Raw genomic sequence first — 20,770 nt, forward strand, 5'->3', positions numbered from 1 at the left:
CCGCTTGAGAGAGGAAATCGTTTTTAATAAATTCTAAAACAACAATTTGTAAACATCTTGTACCTAAATGATGTAGCTAAGTGCACTGTTTTTTTGTTCACCAGTCAGTTTGATGTATTTTGCTTCCAAACATGGTTATTTTTTTCTGACTAGTGAAAAGAAAACATCCAAAATACAAATTTATTTTCTATTTTAATGCAGTTTGTGTATTAGAAATTAATTTACAACACATTTATATATTTAAACATAACATTTCTTGAAACCATTGTCTTTTAAGACAGTGTCTCATATATATTGGATAACATTTTAACCATAAGATGTGTTTTCTAATAAAATTTTCTAATCCTCTTTAAAGGTCATTTTCTAAAAATTACTTTGTTCTTATAATCACAGCCAGATTTTTTTTTTTTTTTTTTTTTTATACTTGCATGCACCAAAACCTCCACTGTTACACAAGGTTTGTTTTACTTCCTATATCATTTGTTGCATAATTATTTAAAATATTTAATTACTAAAATACTTTTTTTTCTGGCTAACACTATTCTATATACATTTCCCAAATCCCCTCGCAGTCAGCAAAATAACAAATAATACTCTAGCTAGACAAAATGTTGACCCTGTACACCTGTACTGGTTCCACTTGTATTTCATATTATATTTCAAATGTGGTCCCAGTTAGGACTGAATATCCAACTTCAGGACTGCACGAGTACCAAGCAGAATACTACTTCCCATTAAACACATATTTTTAGTATTTAGTGAGATGATCAGTTCCTGTAAATGCCCAATAAGATTCTCAGTCATCAAAATGTTTCTGTACAGAGAATTATAAACTTCCCCCAAACAGCGTCCATCCATTGGTCTGAGAATTCATTTCCATTGACTTTTTGACATTTTCCTTTTAGCACAAGCTCAAGTGTACAGGAAAAAATGAATAAAGCCCAAATTCCATTTAGCTGCATCATTTTTTTTTTTTTTAAAGAAAAAGACTTATTATAGTTCTAAGACATTTGCCCAGTTTCAGAATAAATGTGGAGGAAATAACTTTCCTCAGATCAGTTACTAACTTTTTGTTTACCTTCTGCCCCTGAGATTGCAGTTATTATTTGTCCCACTAGATGGTGCTGTCACCTTTTTCCTTCACTGCCCCTGCCGGCAGGCCTCTTACAACATATTTTGTTCCCGGTTGCATGACTTAACATCCATGCATTTACACAGAACTTATTACAACACATTATCACGCATTGATGAGTGATATTATTAAGACTCTCATGGTCGTAAATCCTGGATGTCTCAGAGGCTCAAAAGTGCAGAGGAGTCCGTGTTGTCACAAGCCGCTCGAACTTTCAGTACAACAACAATGCAAGTCGAGTCGCAGGACTTGATGTGACGCACAGTTGCAAAGGCTAAAGACATATTAATGTGTGTCGGATCAGATGGCGTGTGTTTCCTCACATGGGTTAAACATTCAATCACAGGCTGTGTGTGCTGTGTGTCAGTTTGTCAATCCATCTGAAAACTTTTCAGGAACTGTTTAAATACTTAGGCATTTATGTTGCGTATGTGTTGGAACCCTTCCAAGGCATATATGTAAGTGACGGAGCATCTTTACTGTGGTTTGACTTTTCTGGCTGAACTAGGAAGTGGAAGTGACGGTGCTCAGCATATATTTACCTTGATGTTGGCGTGCGCAGAGAAACATAAATGAAAACCTGTTGTCATGGTTCCACTGTCTGCGTATAATTTGAGGTTATAAACATCCAAAACAATGGCTCTTAGTCTTTCTGTTGTTTTTGGCAGACATTAGTCACACTGTTATCAGTGAAGGTTCCAGTTACCAACACCATGCAGCCAAACTGCGAACTGCGACACGCACATTTTAACTCCTCAGACTGGGTGTGGCTCTGGCTGCCAGTGTAGCATGGCATAGTTTACAAGTTACTCACAGTTTTATCTGTCCTTTTAAATCGGTAAACTACTCTGAACTGAATGAGTACATGACCATCTTCTGAAATCTGAGGGAAAACGGTGTGATTTGCCATTCTGGTGTAAAGCTATTGCATGTAATCAAACAACATCTCCTAAGCTTGCCAGCTCAGCTGGATTTGCACTGTCAGGTCAAATAAATGTTCGACTTGTTTTCCTCCCTCTACGATTTGTCAAGAGGCACCGAGTGTACATACATTGTCATAAGACTACACACACACTATATATATATATATATATATATATATATATATATATATATATATATATATATATATATATATATATATATATATGCTTCACTTCCTCAACTGAAGAGGCTCAGGGTGTGGTGGGAATATGTCACCTGCAGAAGCTCCTGCAGAGAAATCCGGTTATGCAGAGAACGTGTGCTTATACAATATTTTTGGCATTAATCATTTCATCCTCCCAGGTTTCATTATGTCTTAGGTGACAATTATCCACCATCAAGTGCATGCTAATCCAGCCCACATTAAAATGTATCTGCATGCAGATGTGTCTTGTGCACTTGTCTTATAAGAAATGCCTTATAATAAATAATAGTACACAGTTTTGACAGTATGATCAGTATTTGTGCAATACTTCTCTGCCATCTAAAGCAGTATTTCTTTTTTTCCTGATCACTGAAAACGTATTAGGGTGGAATTTGCCCATTTGTTTTTACACAGAGATCCTTTTGTAATGTTGGATACAGTGTTTTTAAATATGCCGTGGTTGTATCCCCAGATTTTGTCATTGAGATCTCTATGAAATCCTTCTAGCTTCAATATGGGACGGTGAGATTTTTAAGTAAAATTGACATTCTCTATTTGCGAAGTGAGAAATCAAAAATAAAATGATTTCATTTCACACAATTACACCCGAATAGAAGGGAGGGAGCCATCCTTAATATTGCCAGAGCCATATAACCCAAAATCAGAACTTCATGTGCACATGGCAGGCGCACCATTTCAAATCTATCATGAACAGAACAGTGTTATTTATTTATTTATAGAAAAGAACACAGGTGGGGGCAGACAAGACAAGGCTTTATTGGTCATCTAAGGGACATTTAGGGGTTAAAGTGATTGAGCAAAACGATGGAAAAATACAAGTTGGACAGACAAAGAAAAAAAAACGAAAAAAAAACATAAGCATAAATTAAATATTAATGGTACAAGGTGCACCAACACTTGTTGTTCCAAGCCTGAGTTAAGTAACAAGATACATAAAAAAAAAAACGAAAAAAAAACTTGACATCATGGAGCTCAATAGTATCATGAAAAGTGACAACTTTTAATTTTAAAAAGCCAAGGCGTGCAGCTAGTAGTGCGAAATAAACTACCATTTTTATTCCTTACTGGAATGATCACAGTGGAAACATGCTCTAAATGCAGGGAAGGCTTTTTTAAAAATGTATTTATTTTTTTTTTTCTTGGTGTGCTGCGCACCAGAATTGAGGGCGTTTGGCTGCTCGTCCCTTCACTCCACACCCTGTGTTTGTGTGTGATCACTCCTCTGTACTCCACGGGGCGCGGCTCCGAGGGTGGAGTCCACCGCCACAGCTCTGGGAACTTTTTAAGCCATCTGCATACTTGGCACCCCGGCTGCACTAGTAGCTGCGCTTCTTCGTCTCCTGCTCCTCCTGCGGGCCTGCGCTTTCTGGAAACGGACCGAGTCGCCCAGTCGGGAAGATGATGACTCGGGAACCGCTGCGGTCGGCGACGGCCACCGGGAGCGCGGAGGACACCTCGCTCGCGGTGCCTTCAGACAACAAGCGGGGCTCGAGACAGCAGCGCGTGCTGGAGCAGGTTCACTCCATCAAGAGGAGCAAGTCCAAACAGGGAAGGAACGGCACCATGTCTTCCTCTCCAACAAGTACGGAAACAGCTTCACATGAATATGTTACGACTTCCTCGACTCTTTACTTGTCTTAAAGTCTATCCTATTATAATTCGAATTACACTTGTCAGGTATTACTCAAGCTTTTCCGTGTTGTGAAAAGTGCGTCATTAAAGGTGCCGCGTAGCATCTTCCAAAGTGGCGTTACCTTTTATGCGGCAAGGGATATGCGAACTTCTGTACACATTTTAAATTCAATTCAATTTTATTTATACAGCTTCAATAACAATACTAATTGTCTCAGCCTGGAACCTCCAGAGCAAACCTGAAGGCAGCGGTGAGGTCGGCTAGGTCCACCTCCGCACCAACACTGAGTCTGACTGCTTTATTAAGTGCCATGAAGAAGCGTCCTAAAGTTGTCTGATGTGATAATGTATATGTTGACAAGTGTCTGAATCAGCACTTATGTTCTAATGGTCTACGTGTTTACATTTGTTTACCACTTAAGGGCAAGGAATCATAAATGGTGAATTTATTAAATGTTGATTTTCTGCATGAAATTTTAAAGTAAAAAAAAAAAGTTAATTTAAAAAAATGCACTACAATAGCATGCTGTGGTTGAAATTTAGAATTTCTAAGCATTTCAACGAGTGCCCAATGACGGATTAACCTGCGATTTTCCTGCTTGCCAGCTAATCACCTTCAATATTTTGTTTGCAGGCTTCAGGTGTAAACATGCAGTCTTATCAGGTCTAGTGTGAGACATCGAATGAGAAAGATGCTCATGTGGAGAACTAAGTGACAAGTGACTAATTCAGGTCGTCAAGGTGACAGCACGCACAGTGCAGTGACAGCGAGTAATATAGAGACGTGTTAGCCAGTGACTGGTAAAGCTGAGCTGAAATGTGTGAAATGTGATCCTCAGAGTTTCGAGGAGCAACACTGTCAAACTCTACTTATTTTGAGCTGTTGCTCTTCTGGTTAAAAACAAAAAACACATAGTTGTCGAAAATTAGATTTTAGTCTTTCAAAACAGCTGCGGTATTTGGCTTTAGTGCAAGGGGCTTTATTGAGCTTCAACAGGATTGAGAAACTAAATGTTTGCAGCTCGTGAAGAGAAAACAGGACCTCCTATTGAATTCAGATGTGATGGTTCAGACCTAATATTTCTTGGACTTCGTGAAGGTGTCAACAGTGCAGCAGTTAAAGGTGGTGTGGCGAAAATGACAAAGGCACGTCCAGCCTTCGTCAGAGGATTAGAAATGACAGATAGACAATAGATTATGTATGAAAAGCATAAAAAAATAATTTATTCCAGAAAACAACAGAAGCGCTGCTTGTGGTATATTTAGGCTTTGATCCAACATTTGAATTTGAACGCAACATGTGGTCCTAAAAATGCATAATTTTCTTTCAGCTTAAAAGTCTGTGTCGGGGAGAGACCAAATATTTATTTATTGGTTTATTTGTATGCACATTAATAAATGCTAAATTGCAGGAATTATAAATCGTAAATGAGCCAGAATTAGCCAGGAGGCTAGTTTCATCTGCTTTCCTTGGCCAGATGTTAAAAGGCAACCTGAAACATCAAATACAGCTCGTTAAAGAAAACAACAGAAATAGGCCAAATGACAGACAAGACATTAGGGCAAATCGAACACTCATCAACATACTTGCAACTGTTTGCAGCACGCAGTTAAGAGTTACAATTCTGCAGACAGAGGGAATCAAATATGACACATTTGGTGTAGAAAATATACTTTTAATAAATACTCTTTAGCTCAGTTTTTTTTGTTCTTTTGTTCCGTTATCATTATTGAACACACACCGAAACTTTTAGAACAAAAAGCAAACTTCTGAAATTCAGCCGAGGATCTTTCGGTGACAGTTGACATACTTTGAAGAAAAACAGCCACGGGGCTTGAGCTGCACACAACCCTGAGGTCGACAGGTTGCTCTTCACATTGAAACTGTCAAAAAAACATATATAATCGTTTGAACACCCTTCACAGCTTACTAGTCTCATGGAATAGTACTCGTTTGCGCTGCTGTGACGAACTATACCGTTATGGATTTTGCTTTCGTTAAAAAGGCCTGTCGCTATGCAAAAGAGCCGTCAACAAAATTGCTGGAAAGCCTTTTTTCTCATGTTTCTGAAGTGGCGCCAGTACTCTTATGGCTTCAAGGTGCTGAGATACTGATCTATGGCACTTCTGGAGGTGATTGCATTTTTGTACATAGCAGTCAGAGAGTCGAAGGTGGAGGAGAAGCATGTTTTCTTAACCACAAAGACGAAGCTAGGTGAGAGGCCACAGGTAGCTCTGGGTCTGCAACAAGAGCTCTCCTATCCTAAGAAATGTTTGTTTATACTTGTCATCTGTGATCTGAATTTCTATATTCCTCACAAGGGAGTTAGTTCTCAGAAGTGGGTATGCTTGCGTCTTTTGTCGGCCCTATCCAGAAACCGTCTAAGTTCAGAGAATATTTCTGTAAAGACACGTCGGTGCTGTCACCTAACCGTCATCGTGTTCGGGTTGCAGCTGCAGTTTCAGAGGCAGATGTCTGAAAAAATCTGGGCATAAAATTGAAACAAGATATGACTGTACGGTACAAAGAGCATGCAAGAGACAAAACATTAATAATTAAACCTTTAAGGCCTTTTTGTTAGTTTAGACAGTCGCTTGGCACAGCTAGACCACATGCGCATGAATCATCCTGCCCGACAGACAGAGCGCTAAAACATGATGGCTGTGTGCAGAGTCTGGGTATCCTTACGCTTAGGTGCAAAATCTAATACAAAGTCGATGCACTAGTAGCGATGTCATGTCTGCCTTGGTGGTTAATTACAGGATTGGCACACATGCATCCTATAGTATTTTTAAATGTCTACACTTTGTTATACTATACTAAACACAGAGGTAGAGCAAAGAGAGTCAGCATTTAAAATATTTTAAAGGGTTTATTCTACAGCTCTGCAACTCTCCGGCAAGCAGAATTAACGTACCCAGATATAAAAAATACCATCAATAAAAAAGTTGGGAACTTTTGTAATGCTGACGCCCTTTTAAAGACAACAAATTGTCGTTGTACAGGGTTTTGATGTGTGTTTTAGTGGAGGTGTGTTTCAGGTTTTCGTTTTGTTATATGTCCTACAGCCAACATCTTGGCTGTAGGTGAAAAAGGAAGATCTACTGGATTTGTCTGTATTTAACTCTTCCTCTCCCTTTTTCTTACAGGCCCAAATCCTCAGATGGGGACAGTAGATGGCGAGTTTCGATCGTTCAAATTCTCTCCATTCAAAGCGAATGGCACCTTCAGCCGCACCACCTCCACTATGACAACAGCAAACGGCAAATCGGTAAAAGTTCTCTCTTATCTAACAGGGTTTTGGATTGTTGATCAGAGCACAGGTTTTTCTCCCTTAAAACTGATGCTGCATTAAAGGACCGAACAGACGGTGGTTCTGCAGCGGTTGCAAATGTTTCGCAACTTCTTCTTCTTACACGACCTGCTCACAATAATCTATCACTATACGAGCACTGAGCACGTCTGCACCTTTTCCTCGCCGAATCTAATCCACACGTTCCTCCCGTTTTCAGATTTCTGTTAAACTCAATCAACCAACAGCATCAGGCTGAACGGACGTTGTGAGTGTTATTGCCTTCCGATGTTTATCTGCAAAGTAAAGACGTTTTTATTCCTTAAAGATAATCCTGAAACGCTGGAACTGGCTTCGAAAACTGGTGCCGTGCCAGTGCAATGAGCCATGGCATGGCTCTGCATGTTTAGTCCTCTTAGATTTCTGCCAACCATTCTGCCAACACTCATGCCAACCTTCGTTCCAACCTTACTGGTTTTCTTTTTAAACTTAGGTGTGAGAAATCAGATTTTGGAGACGTTATACAATCAGAGGGTGTTTCAGTACGTCTATTAATTATCCGCATGGGAGTGCCCTCAGTCAGAGGTAATTTATGACAGTTTTTTTAGGTGTTAATGTTGCCTGAAAGTCACGATGTGGGCACATGTCCTCTCATAACACTAATCCAAAACCAGTTAGGTGCTCATACGTGTGCATCGTCTCTTTGGTTAAATTAGGCTTTAACGAAGTATACACGCATTGTGTATTTTACCTGCGTGTGCGTGTGTGCAGAATGACACAGTCCTTTCAGTAAGAGTCAGGATGAGTTCAACTTATTTGCAATCTTGGCCTCCCAGCTTCTAATAGAAGTGTAATGCTGACTTCAGCATGGGAGTCATTTGTGTACGTGTGTGAATTTGCGTTAGCTTATGGACTGGCCTGCCCTGACCTACTGACTGCGACGTGAGGCATGTCTAGTGGTAATAATCATCGCATCATGAAATACGTCTCTGCTACGGTGTGAATGTCGAATTCAACCCCTGATACAGTACGTTACATTATTTTTGTCCATGTGAAGAATTCAAACAATAACAGACAATGGTCATCCTTAATTGCAGTTTAAGTTGTAACATTACCTGCAGTGGCCTGATGCACCCCCAAATATTAAAGTAATAAGATAATGTCTTTGATACACACACAGGTCTAGACATATTGGTAACCACTCCAGTTTCTGTTTGCTGAGACTTTATGGAGTGCCAAAATTATTTTAATCAGATCAAAGGTTCCCTGCTTGTGTTTAGGAAACTCATTTTTCAACCGCTACGTTAATGCGCCTGGTGCTGTATTCACTTAGTGTACGAATATGTTCATATGCCGTCATGGCAAAAGTGTGTTCCTGGAGACTTGATCTGGCACTCCCACTAGCCCAGTTCTCTGGTGGGTGGTGTCTGTGGGCAGTGTTTGTTAACACAATAGTGTTATTGGAAATCAAAATGAATGCCGTGTTGAAAGGTGTGTGGTCTGAGAACTTGCTGGCATGATTTGATTGCAAACCAGTTTCCAGTCGAGAATCTCACTTTGTTGATTCAGCAAATGTCAGAAACACAAACCAAATGGAAAACCAATGAAACTGAGTCACTGTCACCAAGGCTCCTTTCATTAGCGACACCATCATCCAAAATTGTTAGTCATATCATTTCAGTAAACAAGCATATCCTGCGAGATTTATGGACTCGTTTCAAATAATTGAAACTGCATTGAATCCAGCAATGCTGTAGTTTTTATTATTATTTTTTTTATTTTATTAATTTATTTATTTTTTTACTTGACTGCGTTCCAGGCAACACTGTGCCTTTTGTCTGTGTGCCTTGTGTTTGCTTTGCTGCATTTGCATCTTTCTCGTGTGCTGTTTGTGACGTGTGGAGGGGTCTGGTGCCTCAGCCAGGCTGTACCCAGGCGAAGTGAGCGCCACCGTAAGAGTGAACACGCTGTTCTTATAAAGCATTTGTTGACAGATACCTCCTTTATCACCATGCTTTCGTTGCTAGGTATAACTCACGTGCATAGCAGCTGAGCAACCTGTCTGGTTTGAATCAGCAAAGAGTCGGTACACAGACAGACAACTGTCTCGAATGTTTGTCTGTGCTGCCTGCTTCCTCGTTAGCCGATATCCCGTCCTGATGCATTTCCCTCATTAAAACTACAACATGTCCGCTGCTTAGAGACCGATGAGGATATTATCCTCAGCCAGTTTGTTATTTTTATTTATTTTTTCAAACGCGCCAATAGGAGATTAATGTTTGATTGCGGGAATGACTAATCAGTGACGCATTAGCAAGATATGTTCTGTCATTGTAATGGGAAAGCCTGAGTTAGTGTGTTAAGTATACACGCACAAACACGAGAACACGCATGCAAATCCAAAAAAAGGGGGAAGCAAATCATATATCGGTGGTAAATAAAGCGGGGGCTGGGCTGGTAAATGCATCAAGATTGCAGAGGCCATGTTTAACAGGAGCCCTCCCTGGGACCTGTCCACACAATGCACCTCTGTGAGAAACTGCTCGACTGCACCGGCAGTCTCATAATACAGCCAGTGTTTGTGTCCAGTGACAGATATTATGTTTCCTCAGTTTGTGTGATAGCTCGGTGTATTCTGCTACCCCCATGCAAACTGGAAAAAAGAAGAGGTATGCAGGGATTTTGTCGGCTCAAGATCTTTTGCCTTGGGGATGTCTTTGAAATCTGTCTGTGTGAAAAAAAACCTACTTTCTCCTTTTTTTTTTTTCTGCAGAGAAGCCTCAGGGTTATTATATTATATTATTATATATATATTATATTATATTATTTCAATACCTGTCATCCTTCAAAGAACACTGAATGAAAATGTTTTATTTACAGTAAGAAAACTTATTGAACCATTTGTTCTTTGTTTTCAGGCAACCAGTAAGAAGTTTCGTTCTCAATCCACTAAAGTCCCTTCAGGCAAATATCGGACTTCTGGCACAGAGGACTGGCAAATGAACAACTGGCGTCAAAGCTCCAATGGCCTGAAACCCAGTCGCAGTGACCCAAACTTGGTTTTTCCCTTTTCACCTGGCCAGGCATCTATCATGGTAACCCTTTTTATTTCTTTTAACAATTTTGTATTTATGTATTGTATTTTATGCAATACATAACGTAGAAATGCGCCAAAATAACATTGTAAACTTCTACTATTTTTTTCCAGAGACCCAAAGGACAGATGGTCCAGAACCAAAACACCCTTCAAACTCGAGTAAATAGATACAGCGTTTCGTCCGCGACCAATGGCAAACCGATGACCAACAGCCAGACGCGTTTTGTCCGATCACTGTCTGCCAACTCTCAAAACGACAGCAAGATGGGCACAGTGAAAACATCCAAACTAGAGCAGAAATCAGCGTGAGTTCACCTTTCCCTTCGACTTTCAGATACGGCTCATTATCTTTTAAATGACATCACAAAATAAGCCTGTGCTATTTGCATAACACGGAAGAGGCTAATTGCTGTAATTTTCAGCCTTCTCTTATTATCTGAATTCCCGTGCCTGTTTCCGCAGGGTAAGCACAGCAATGAGTTTCACGGACCTGACTCTGAACGAGGCTGTGGAGTACCTGTCCTCCGCTGACGAAAATTACCAGCGGCGTGGAGCCACCTTCATCCAATACGCCTCCTTCAACGAGGAGAGCGTCAAACCAGAGGTCTGAGCACTCGCTCCAAAGTATACTCTACACGCTCCTTTATGTAGACACACCCTCTAAGCATGTGCACAAACACTGTAGTGTTGGCTGTCTCACTGTGTAGTAAGGAAAGAGGAGGAGTGCACCACAAAGACCTTTGTGTAACCTACCTTAAGGGGGAAGGGAGGAGAGCATTTATCATCACACTTGGCTTCTACCTCTGCTTGTAATTTTCAGTGTCGTCAGTCTATTGCCACACCTTCGAGTCTCACGTTTTCTGTACCTTCTCCCCTCCACCGTTCTGCTCTGCTCTGCTCTGCTCCAGGTCCTAAAACTAAATGGTATCGGTCCTCTGGTGACCCTGCTGGAAAGCGCCAACCCAAGCGTGAGCCAGGCTGCAGCTGGGGCTCTGAGGAACCTGGTGTTTAAGGACAGAAACAACAAGCTGAAGGTTCAGCACTTTGGTGGCATAGCCAAGGCCCTGCGGCTGCTGAAGGAGACAAATTCTACTGAGACCCAGAAACAAATCGCTGGTAGGACATTTTATTGAGGCCGCACTACAAACAGTGTTGCGTGTTGCCGGTTACTCCAGGGTTAGGGTTAGAAGGGTATGTCTTATATTTAAACCTATATAAAATGTTTTGTTGTGTAGTCATCTGATGCATTGCATAGTTGTAACTCTTCACATGAAATCAAGTACCTGTTTTTGCTTGAGGTTTGTAAAAGAAATTATGAAGAAGAAAAAAATAAATGTGAGTGTGGTATAAAAAATTGTTCATGAGTAAGACCCCAGTGTTTCCAAACATGGTCTTATAGGAATACATAGTTTTTTACTTGATTCATTAGCAAATAAGGAAAAATAATGTAACAATAAATAGTATTACATCTGTTATTATTATTATTATTATTATTATTATTATAAGTATACAGCTTAATATACATCCAAATATCAATAAAGGGATAAGGCAACCCACACTGATGATCCATAGACGGGCTCATTCTGTAACGATCAGATGCACAAAAAACTTGTTTTCTTCTTCTGTCATGTAGGCCTGCTGTGGAATTTGTCCTCTGCCAATGAACTGAAGCAAGAACTTATGAGTACTGCACTACCCGCTCTGACTGAGAACGTGATTGTCCCGTTCACCAGCTGGTCGGACAGCACCGCCACAAGCCACATAGACCCAGCGGTCTTCTACTGTTCTACAGGATGCCTGCGGTGAGGATACTTCTTTCAGATCTGTACTTAGACCAGTGCCTAGTTCTGGATGCACTGAAGGGCTGATACGCCTTGTGGCATGAGTGATCAGTGAATGTTAAAGTGTTTTAAGTGTGTTTTCACCTAAACTGAAGGATTATGTACTTTATGAGATCAGTAATTGTCTAGTATGCAGTGAGTAGTGGTGAATTAATGGTATGTGTTTAGGAACCTGAGCTCTGGTCAGCAAAGTGACAGGCAGACGATGAGAAAAATCCCTGGCCTCATCGACTCCCTCATGAGTTACGTCCAGTCCTGTGTTGCGGAGGATAACCCTGATGACAAGGTAACCGTTTGCCACCAAACATTTTCCATCAAATTCTTTAAAATTTGATATTGTGTTTTGGATATTTTCTTGTCTAATTCCACACTGCTGTGACAAGGAAATTTACCATACAGTCTCTTATGTCTTAAAACATATATATATAATTCTGTGATACAATTGCTGTCTATTTAAATATCTCAGTTTCCACTTTTCTACTGTATTTTATTACAAGCTGCCATGCTTTGAGTTTGGACTCCGTTGGACAAGTGCAAACAAACAATCTACAGATGGGGACGAGCACTGGTTGACAAGTATAACAACAGTGCTTGTACTGTAGTTATACTTTAAAAAAAAACTGAGCACCGCCGCCTTTATAATGAAAGATTATTCATATGTTTGTCAGGACCTGCAGTTTTATGAGTGAGCAGGCGACAACTGCTACGGTTGTGTTCCTGTCTGGTGAAGTATACTAGCTTAGTTCACACGAGTCGCTCTGGATTTTAAAGCATGAATACACGTATGTGGACATGCTGCTGTGAGTGCATGTGAACTTTAAACTCGCCCATAATAATAATAATAGTAATACTACTAATGTACTGTACGTTCAAGCATATTCTGCATGTGTGTATAATTATCCTTTATGCGTACCTGCTAATTTGTAGACGTTTTGGGTATGGATGTGTCCCTAATTGTATGTCTGTGCTTGTGCGCTGTACACAGTTTACACAGTCTCCATTTACTGACGTAGTAAAGTATTGTAGTACAGAAAAAGAGGAAGAGTATGCAATATTTTTTACTCGCTGCCTCCATTACAAATAATTATTAATATTATTATCATTATTATTATTATTATTAATACAGATTCCAACTGAACTTTTTACATGGAGCTAAATAAAATGACACAATAAGACATAAGAACCCCCCGAAACATTAGTCAGAATATAAATATTGTCAGGTTTTTCCAGTTGGAAATAATTCGTTTTTACTAAAGTACTTCAGTAAACCCACATGAACAAGATAAACCAATGTTTTCTCCAGCAGTGCGGCTCATATTAATTACACCTTCGTGACCTGATGTTTATCTGACATGCGGCAAACATTTATTCTTACTGATTACCACTGAAATCCCAGTGCTAACGTTTGTCATGTAATTTTATTTTTACTTTATATTTGTCGTTATTTTTTTTCTTTTTTCAACACACTGGCAAACATGCACATGACTAGTATTCGGCAAAAAACGGCATAACTAGAGAGAAGCAAAATATTCTCATATTCAGGCAAATCATCTTGTTTCCAGAAAAAATCTGCCAATGGGTTAAGCTTTTTTTGCTTCACAAAAATTCTTAAAATAAGCACAATGTTATTAAAATGAGCACAAAGTTCTTGCCTCTGAACAGAATATAAGATGTATTTCTGTGATACAATTCCTTTTTTGCAGTGTAGATGTAGTGGATAAAAATTTGACAGTAAAGTCAAATAACCTTTCCTTTCCTGTCCTCTAGTCTGTGGAGAACTGTGCATGCATCCTTCAGAATTTGTCCTACCAGCTGGAGGAGATGTTGCCCGACAGTTTCAAGGACTATCAACCTCACAGAGGGGACAGTAACGACAGCAAGAAAAGTCCAGTCGGATGCTTCAGCCCCAGGAGCAGCAAGGCTCAAAATGAGGTGGGCTTCAAACACAATACTTTTTTTGTTTTTTTCTGAGACTCCATCAAATCATGGGCTCGATTCCTTTATCCTCTCTTTTCAGTTTCCCTTTGACGTATCTCGAGGTATGCTAGAGGACCGTGCCCCGTCAGGAGTGAGGTGGTTGTGTCATCCCAGAGCTTTGTCGGCCTACATGTCCCTGCTTGGCTCGTCCCAGAAGGATACCACCTTAGAGGCCTGTAGTGGTGCTCTGCAGAATCTCACGGCCAGCAAGAAAGTGGCAAGTACAAAAAAACATAATTACAAGGCTTAGAGATTCGCAACGAATAATACAAGTGGGATTATCTCAGACTGATTTATGACACACGGAACACAAAACCGACCGAGAGGTGGTGGCATTAGGAGCACAATGGTACAGGTCACAGCGTTTCTTACTAATGTGAGAAAGGGTGGAGTTTTTCTCTCCAATTATTCAGGTTTTTAGAGAAACAAGTAACTCAATGAAATGCGATTTAATCTAAGTGTTAAAGAGTTGCAAAGCTGGATTGTGAGGTGCTCCTGTGTTTCCGTGGTGTACATGTGGGCTGTTTGAATGAATTGAGACATAGGATCAAATATTTTTTTGTTCCCTCTTTGTCGGGTTTCAGGGTTCCCAAGTTGTGAGCCAGGTCCTAGTCCATAAGCTCGATGCTTTGTTTACCTTGGCCGTTTTGATGAAGTCGACCAACCCGACCCTCCAGAAGAATGTCATGTGCCTGTTGAGTAATATGTCTCAGACCAGCAGTTTGCAGACCACCATGGGTAGGTAGACGCATGATATTGAGAATGAATGAGTCATTCCGGGTTTGCAGGTACATTGACTTAGTGAGTGCACATAAAACTAATTTACTGTCTTCACTGCAGCAAAGCAGATTTTACCTGAGCTCACCGGCCTCCTCTCCCTCGGCGCCTCTCACATGGGAAAAAATGATGACACTATGGCAGCAGCGAACAACGTAGCACGGAGACTGATAATGGCAGACACTGAGTTCGGCAAGAAGCACATCAGTAGCGAAATGATCAATTCAGTGTCTAATTTCAGCGAAGAAGACGATGGGTGAGCTTTTATCAATATAATATCTCCAGATGTATTCAACTTTCATAGCAGTGACGAGCTTCAATGCCTGGCCCTATTTTCTGTCTCAGGACTTTTCCCAAAGCCAAGAAAGCTGCCTCGGTGCTGCTGTTCAGCTTGTGGAATGGAAAGAATTTGCAAAGCCATCTGAAAAAGGTAAAAAGTAGAACTGCAAAATGTGCGGATGTCAATGTGTTAAAGTCTCGCAATCAGCATGAACCTGTTGTTTTCCTGTGTTGGGTTAGCCCGTTTTCAAATTGCCTTGCATGAGCTGTGGGAGGCACTTTAAATGGGTGTGGGTGTTTATTATCGCTCCTCTGCCTTGCAAAGTCATTTTCCCTCCCCTTCTACCACACCCAAGACATCTCTGGATCCAGAAACAATTACACTGGAATCCAGGCCGACTGGTTTGCAGTCTTTTTCTTTTAAAGAGAACTATTAAACAGAAAATGGGAGAGGAGTGAAAATGAGGTCCAAACTGGGGTCAGAGGTGGAAGACAAGGAATATCAAACATTTTATTAAGATGCAACAGGAGTGCAAGCACCTATGTTTGTAGTATCATGAGAAGAGAAGAAAAGCTTAGACAAAGCTTGAGTGCGAGTGACTCACCGGAGGCTCCGTTAAGCTGCTGACGGATTACATTACTTCCCGAATCGAGGACAAAGTAGTCATATTTGACTTGTTTTTTTTCTCTCACAAAACTTACTTCATTTAATGGATTAATGAACTGATTGGTCGCCCAAAGTAACTGAATTGAACCTGTACACCTCTAACTCTCCAAACACGTGAGATTTTTTATTTGTTTTGCACCGAGAGTCAAATAAATAAGTGAAATGGGAGCATTTTGCAAACATTTTCCCTTTTCTGGAATGCTTTTATTTTAAGTTTCGAGCTCTAGAGAATATTTTGTTGTTGAAGTGCAAACTTTTATTTGTGAACATATGTGCGATGTGCATTTGTCCAACTCACTAAACTAATTTATTTATTTTTTTTTCCCACAGCTGGGCCTCGGGAGAACAGACTTTATCAAGAACTTGACCACAGATGTCGACTAGTTTGACTAGTGAACGTGAGCGGAATGGCAAAATGCAGCCTGTTATGTGGGAATTACTTCTGAATGCTTTCAGAGGCATTTATTCAGATTCAGGTTTAGAATCAGAACGATTAAAGCTTTTTTTTCCTGTGCCTGTCTTTTCTCTCTCTTTTTCTCCATGCGCTCATGTCTGTGCTTGCAGATGGAAACCGGCATGTTTAGACGGTGCTGCCGACACACCCTTGCAGAGGGGGCAGCAAAATAACAGTCTTCATTAATAACAGTTGAAAGAGCTTAGCAATTATGAGTCATTCACACATTGTATATAATCAAGAGTGCTTTTAATTTCATGAATAACCCCGCGGTATATGTAATTAATCTGGATATGTTTCTCTTTGTCTATGTAAATGGGTGCGAGTATTTTCGATAGATCAAGTGTGTGTGGACAGACGGTGTGTTCTGCAGAGAAATATTAAAGCAATTGTTCAGACCATGGGCTGTATAAAGATGGACGCCTCAAAAGTGTAGAACTCCCCCTGGTGACTGGCTGCAGTGTAGGAAATAAGCTCCACCTCCTAAATGTTAGTGGGTGGTACTAAAATACTCAAATATACGTGTGATATATATATATATTATATATATATATATATATATATATTATATATATATATATATATATATATATATATATATATAAATTTATATGTGTGTGTGTGTGTGTAATTTTTGTTTTTTGTTTTTTCCAAGGATGGTTTTTGTCATTTTAGGTAGTTAATATAATGTTGAAGCATGTTCTAGTGTCAATCTTTAGTAAAAGTTTCAGTTTTATTTATAACGCTATAAAAACAGGAGTTGTAAAAGACAAAAAAAAAGAGGGGGGATAATAAAAAAAAAAAACAAATACAGTGTAAAATCCAACATTTCCTTTTCCAGTATTAATTAAACGTGAGTGAGTCTGGCAGAACTGTGGTTGTGTCCTCTGTGCAGACTTTGGCTCCAAAGTTGTGCAAAGTTGGTGCCGCCCGTATCCCCGTCAGTTTAGCCAATGCCAGGAAAGATGGCGAGATGTCGTCCATATTTATACAGTCTATGGTTCAGACTCATGAACGGCATCGCTGTGAAATGTGTCTGCCCAATCTGTCATATTGTTGTGGTCTTGCGAACTTTGTACAAGAAGCTAAAAAGGGTGAAAATGTTATATTTGTGACCGGCTGAATCCAGTGGGTGTACATATCTTTTTCATACTGAATGTACCAGTCTTAAAGTAAAATTAAGAAACAAAACATTTGCAAGTTTCAATTTATAATGTTGAATGCAGTTTTAAAAAGACAAGCGGAACCTCTGCCCGCCTTAAAAGGGTAAAGGATGGTTCGACATTGGAGAAATGTACATGTACACGCTTTCTTGTGAGAGCGCGTCACGTCTGCACATTGATTATAACAGTCAGTCAGCCTCACTTTGTTTCTTCCAGAGACAGCACATCGATTTCAGTTTGTATTGGGTTTATGGGATGTGTAAACTCACAATTCGTCTTCTACCCCCGTGCCTTCTTTGTGCAGGTTAAAAAAAAAAAAAAAAAAAAAAAAAGTGTGGTTAGGAGGGTTAGTTAGTTTGGTCCTCTTATTTCCTATCTCTGTGCTGCACTGGAAGCGCTACACATCAACTCAACCCTGACTAGTTTTTGGCTGGATGGTATATAAGCATATTTACGAAACTCAATACTGGACTATTTGTTTATACCGCCTCACTGCTTTTTTCTCTCACATTTCTGTATGAAAAGACTGCCTTTTGAAATTAACAAAATGAATGTTGCATTTGTTTTTTCATTTTTTGTTATGGTTTGATTTGTAAACAGAGAAAGTGGATATAAAGAAAGACTGGAACAACATCTGGAGGCACATGAGATCACATTGACTACACCCTGAAACAGAAGTCATGAGTCATGTGTGCACCAGCCCAGGCTTTTTTTCTTTTTCTTTTTTATTTTTTTTTTTTTTTAAAAAAAGCTAGTATTCTTGCTGTTATTCATTTTAAGCTTTAAGGGGGCTTTACAGGGTATTTGCTCTCATAACCAAACTGCAGCCTTGTTCTTTCAAAACAGGTTTTAAATTTTCAGACCACTAAAATATTCCTGCCTTGCAATGACTTGGTTGGCAACTGTGGAGACTTGCCAGGGACACACGGTATGAGGCAGGTGCGACTGCTTTTATGCTTGTGACATAGCTGTGCTGAGGTTCCTTTGCCTTGCGGGGAGGATCAGTGTCAGTATTGCATTTGATGTATTTCTAGGTAAATGTGTCTGTTTGTGGCGGTTAATTGGGAGTATTCCATGGCGCTGAGTCTGTACATAGAATAAATAACATATTTGCAGACAACTTTGTAAATTGTGGTCTTTTTTTCTTCAACAATGTTCTTTAAGCATTTGGCTGTGATAACTAACATCTGAAATGTGTATGCCCATTTCATGCTTGTACACAGAGATCTGTAGTAACGAAGTAGAACTACTTCACTACTGTGCTTATGTACTAAAGTGCTGTGTCTACGCCCTACTTCCACTTTTACTTCACTACACACTTTCGATGAGTTCAATACTTTTAATGCGCAGCATCGTTGCTTGTCACTACCTTTTGCCAAACCCCGCCCCCAAACGGTCATTGCCCAATCATTGATACATAGATAGATAAAACATACGCCCTAGCAACTGTAACCATGGAAACAAGGTCCGTCAAGATGGCTGCCACCCGACCTCCTACAAGCAAAAATAAACAAGCATAAACGGTACATATGTCTGCTCCAAGGTGGCTAAAATGGGCTAATGCCATAGTGACAGCTAGCTAGCTAGTTATCGTCGAGCTAGCAAGACGCTCATACAACTGTATCTCAAAGTTATGGTTACTATTGGCGAATGTTAGTGCCTAACCTAACTAACGTTGGCTAGCTAACTTTAGCTTATCGTTGTGTTGGGTCTCAATGGTGGGAGCTCTCTCTAACGTTGTTGTTTTAAAGGTTGTTTACATCAAAGTTGAATATAGCGTCCAAACAGGCAATTTAAACTTAATTTGCTTTCATCTTTCATGTAGCATTTTGTGAAAAGACAGCCTACTCCTGAGGTTAGTGACTGTACATATACTCTGTCTCGTACATTCCTGTCCTTGTCCTGCTGCTACAGCCAAGGGATTGTGAGTGTCCTTTAGACTTAACATTTGAAACAATATAAACAACTCCAAAATTCCCTCTGGGAAATTTTGAAAGGCTTCTTACAGGGGTACCATTTCTGTCAACATGGGAATCAAACCCACAACCAGAGCTAATCAGATAGACACGTAACCATCTTTCACTGAGTACTAATATTGAGGAGCTGTAATCACACAAGTCACCTGTGTGTGTAACATAAATGTATAGGAGACAGGGGAAAAATAAAAAGGAAGAAACACGCAGTATAACAATAGGGCCTCGGTGCGTTGCCCCATGGCCCTAACGATATTGAAACTTTTGACCACCTTCTTTAATAACTACATAACACAATACTTGTACTTTTACTTTCAGTACTTTGGTAGTAAATATTAAAACAAACTATTTGCAATACTTAAGTACGAAAAATGTTGGATACTTTAGTACTTCCACTTAAGTGTGGTGCTTTACCCTCTGGAGTCCAGGTTTAATCTTTATATTTCATCTTAAAACTGGTTTACTTTGCCTTGTTTGGTTTCACTATTTTCAGCTCAACCTCACCTGTGTCATCTTACATTTTTTTTTTTACAAACTGTATTAAAACAATGGACCTAAAACCATAAAATAGGAAAAAGTTAGATTTTTCACTGTGAAAACCACAAAGATGTTGAACCACCCATTTTTAGAACTTAGAATGCAAATCTAAGTGTAAATTTCTAAAGCTTATGAACAAATTTAGCAAACAACTAAGCTATTTATAACTATTTCCATTAAAATGCAGGAAATGCATCACACATTTTTGTACAACCATTTACAAAACTATCCTTAGTAACCATTGGCGTGTCATTTCCTGATTGGTTGATGGGATACATGTTTCCATCAGTAGGAAAGGGTGTGTCATTTTTGTTTTGTTTTCGAGCAGTTGAAGCTGGTCATCGATCTCCGGTTGCTGGCGTTTTCCTTTTCACCATTTCTCTTGTGCGCACCAACATGACAGCAGTATTCAGGAAAAAGTGTGGTGTCTCATGTCACTTTTTTGATAGAATACTTGTACTTTTACTCAAATCTGGATCTCTAGTACTTTATACATGTCTGCTTGTACAGTAGAAGGACATGATGGAAGGCGCTGAAATCTGTGCTCACTGATTTCTTGTAGATGTCTGCAACGTATTTAGCCCCTGGTCTCATTCCTGAAGAGTTTTCGTGGCGTGTGTGCAGGCAGTTCTTTGACTAAGAGACAAACTATGAAAGCAATGTGAAAGCCTTCCACTTCACCTGCTAAATTTAGTGTGAAGGTCTGAATGAACGGGTTCGGTGAAAATTTTAAATCCCTAATGAATGTGTTTGTTTTTTCCCCAGAGTGAATGAAAGCAAAAAGACAAGTATGAAATA

The 20,770-nt window shown here is 39.8% G+C and overlaps 1 protein-coding gene across 1 annotated transcript; it reads left to right on the forward strand.

The window, feature by feature from the left end:
• The first annotated feature begins 3,507 nt into the window (after positions 1 to 3,507).
• Positions 3,508 to 18,582, forward strand: LOC125011642 (plakophilin-1). The gene is made up of 14 exons (XM_047590867.1): positions 3,508 to 3,864; positions 7,065 to 7,186; positions 10,126 to 10,302; positions 10,416 to 10,609; positions 10,767 to 10,908; positions 11,213 to 11,420; positions 11,938 to 12,106; positions 12,314 to 12,431; positions 13,913 to 14,077; positions 14,163 to 14,339; positions 14,707 to 14,860; positions 14,963 to 15,155; positions 15,245 to 15,329; positions 16,176 to 18,582. The coding sequence occupies exons 1-14, from the start codon at positions 3,681 to 3,683 to the stop codon at positions 16,227 to 16,229; spliced, it is 2,142 nt and encodes a 713-aa protein (XP_047446823.1). The 5' UTR covers positions 3,508 to 3,680; the 3' UTR covers positions 16,230 to 18,582.
• The last annotated feature ends 2,188 nt before the right edge of the window (positions 18,583 to 20,770 follow it).

Source organism: Mugil cephalus, chromosome 1, assembly GCF_022458985.1.
Source record: "Mugil cephalus isolate CIBA_MC_2020 chromosome 1, CIBA_Mcephalus_1.1, whole genome shotgun sequence".
Classification (NCBI taxonomy): Eukaryota; Metazoa; Chordata; class Actinopteri; order Mugiliformes; family Mugilidae; genus Mugil; species Mugil cephalus.

Excerpts from the sequence above, each read along its gene's own strand:
- LOC125011642 (XM_047590867.1), top strand. The coding sequence starts at position 3,681 with ATGATGACTCGGGAACCGCTGCGGTCGGCGACGGCCACCGGGAGCGCG. Across the intron at positions 14,078-14,162 it reads GCAGCAAGGCTCAAAATGAG|TTTCCCTTTGACGTATCTCG; the intron begins GTGGGCTTCAAA and ends CTCTCTTTTCAG. Across the intron at positions 14,340-14,706 it reads TCACGGCCAGCAAGAAAGTG|GGTTCCCAAGTTGTGAGCCA; the intron begins GCAAGTACAAAA and ends GTCGGGTTTCAG.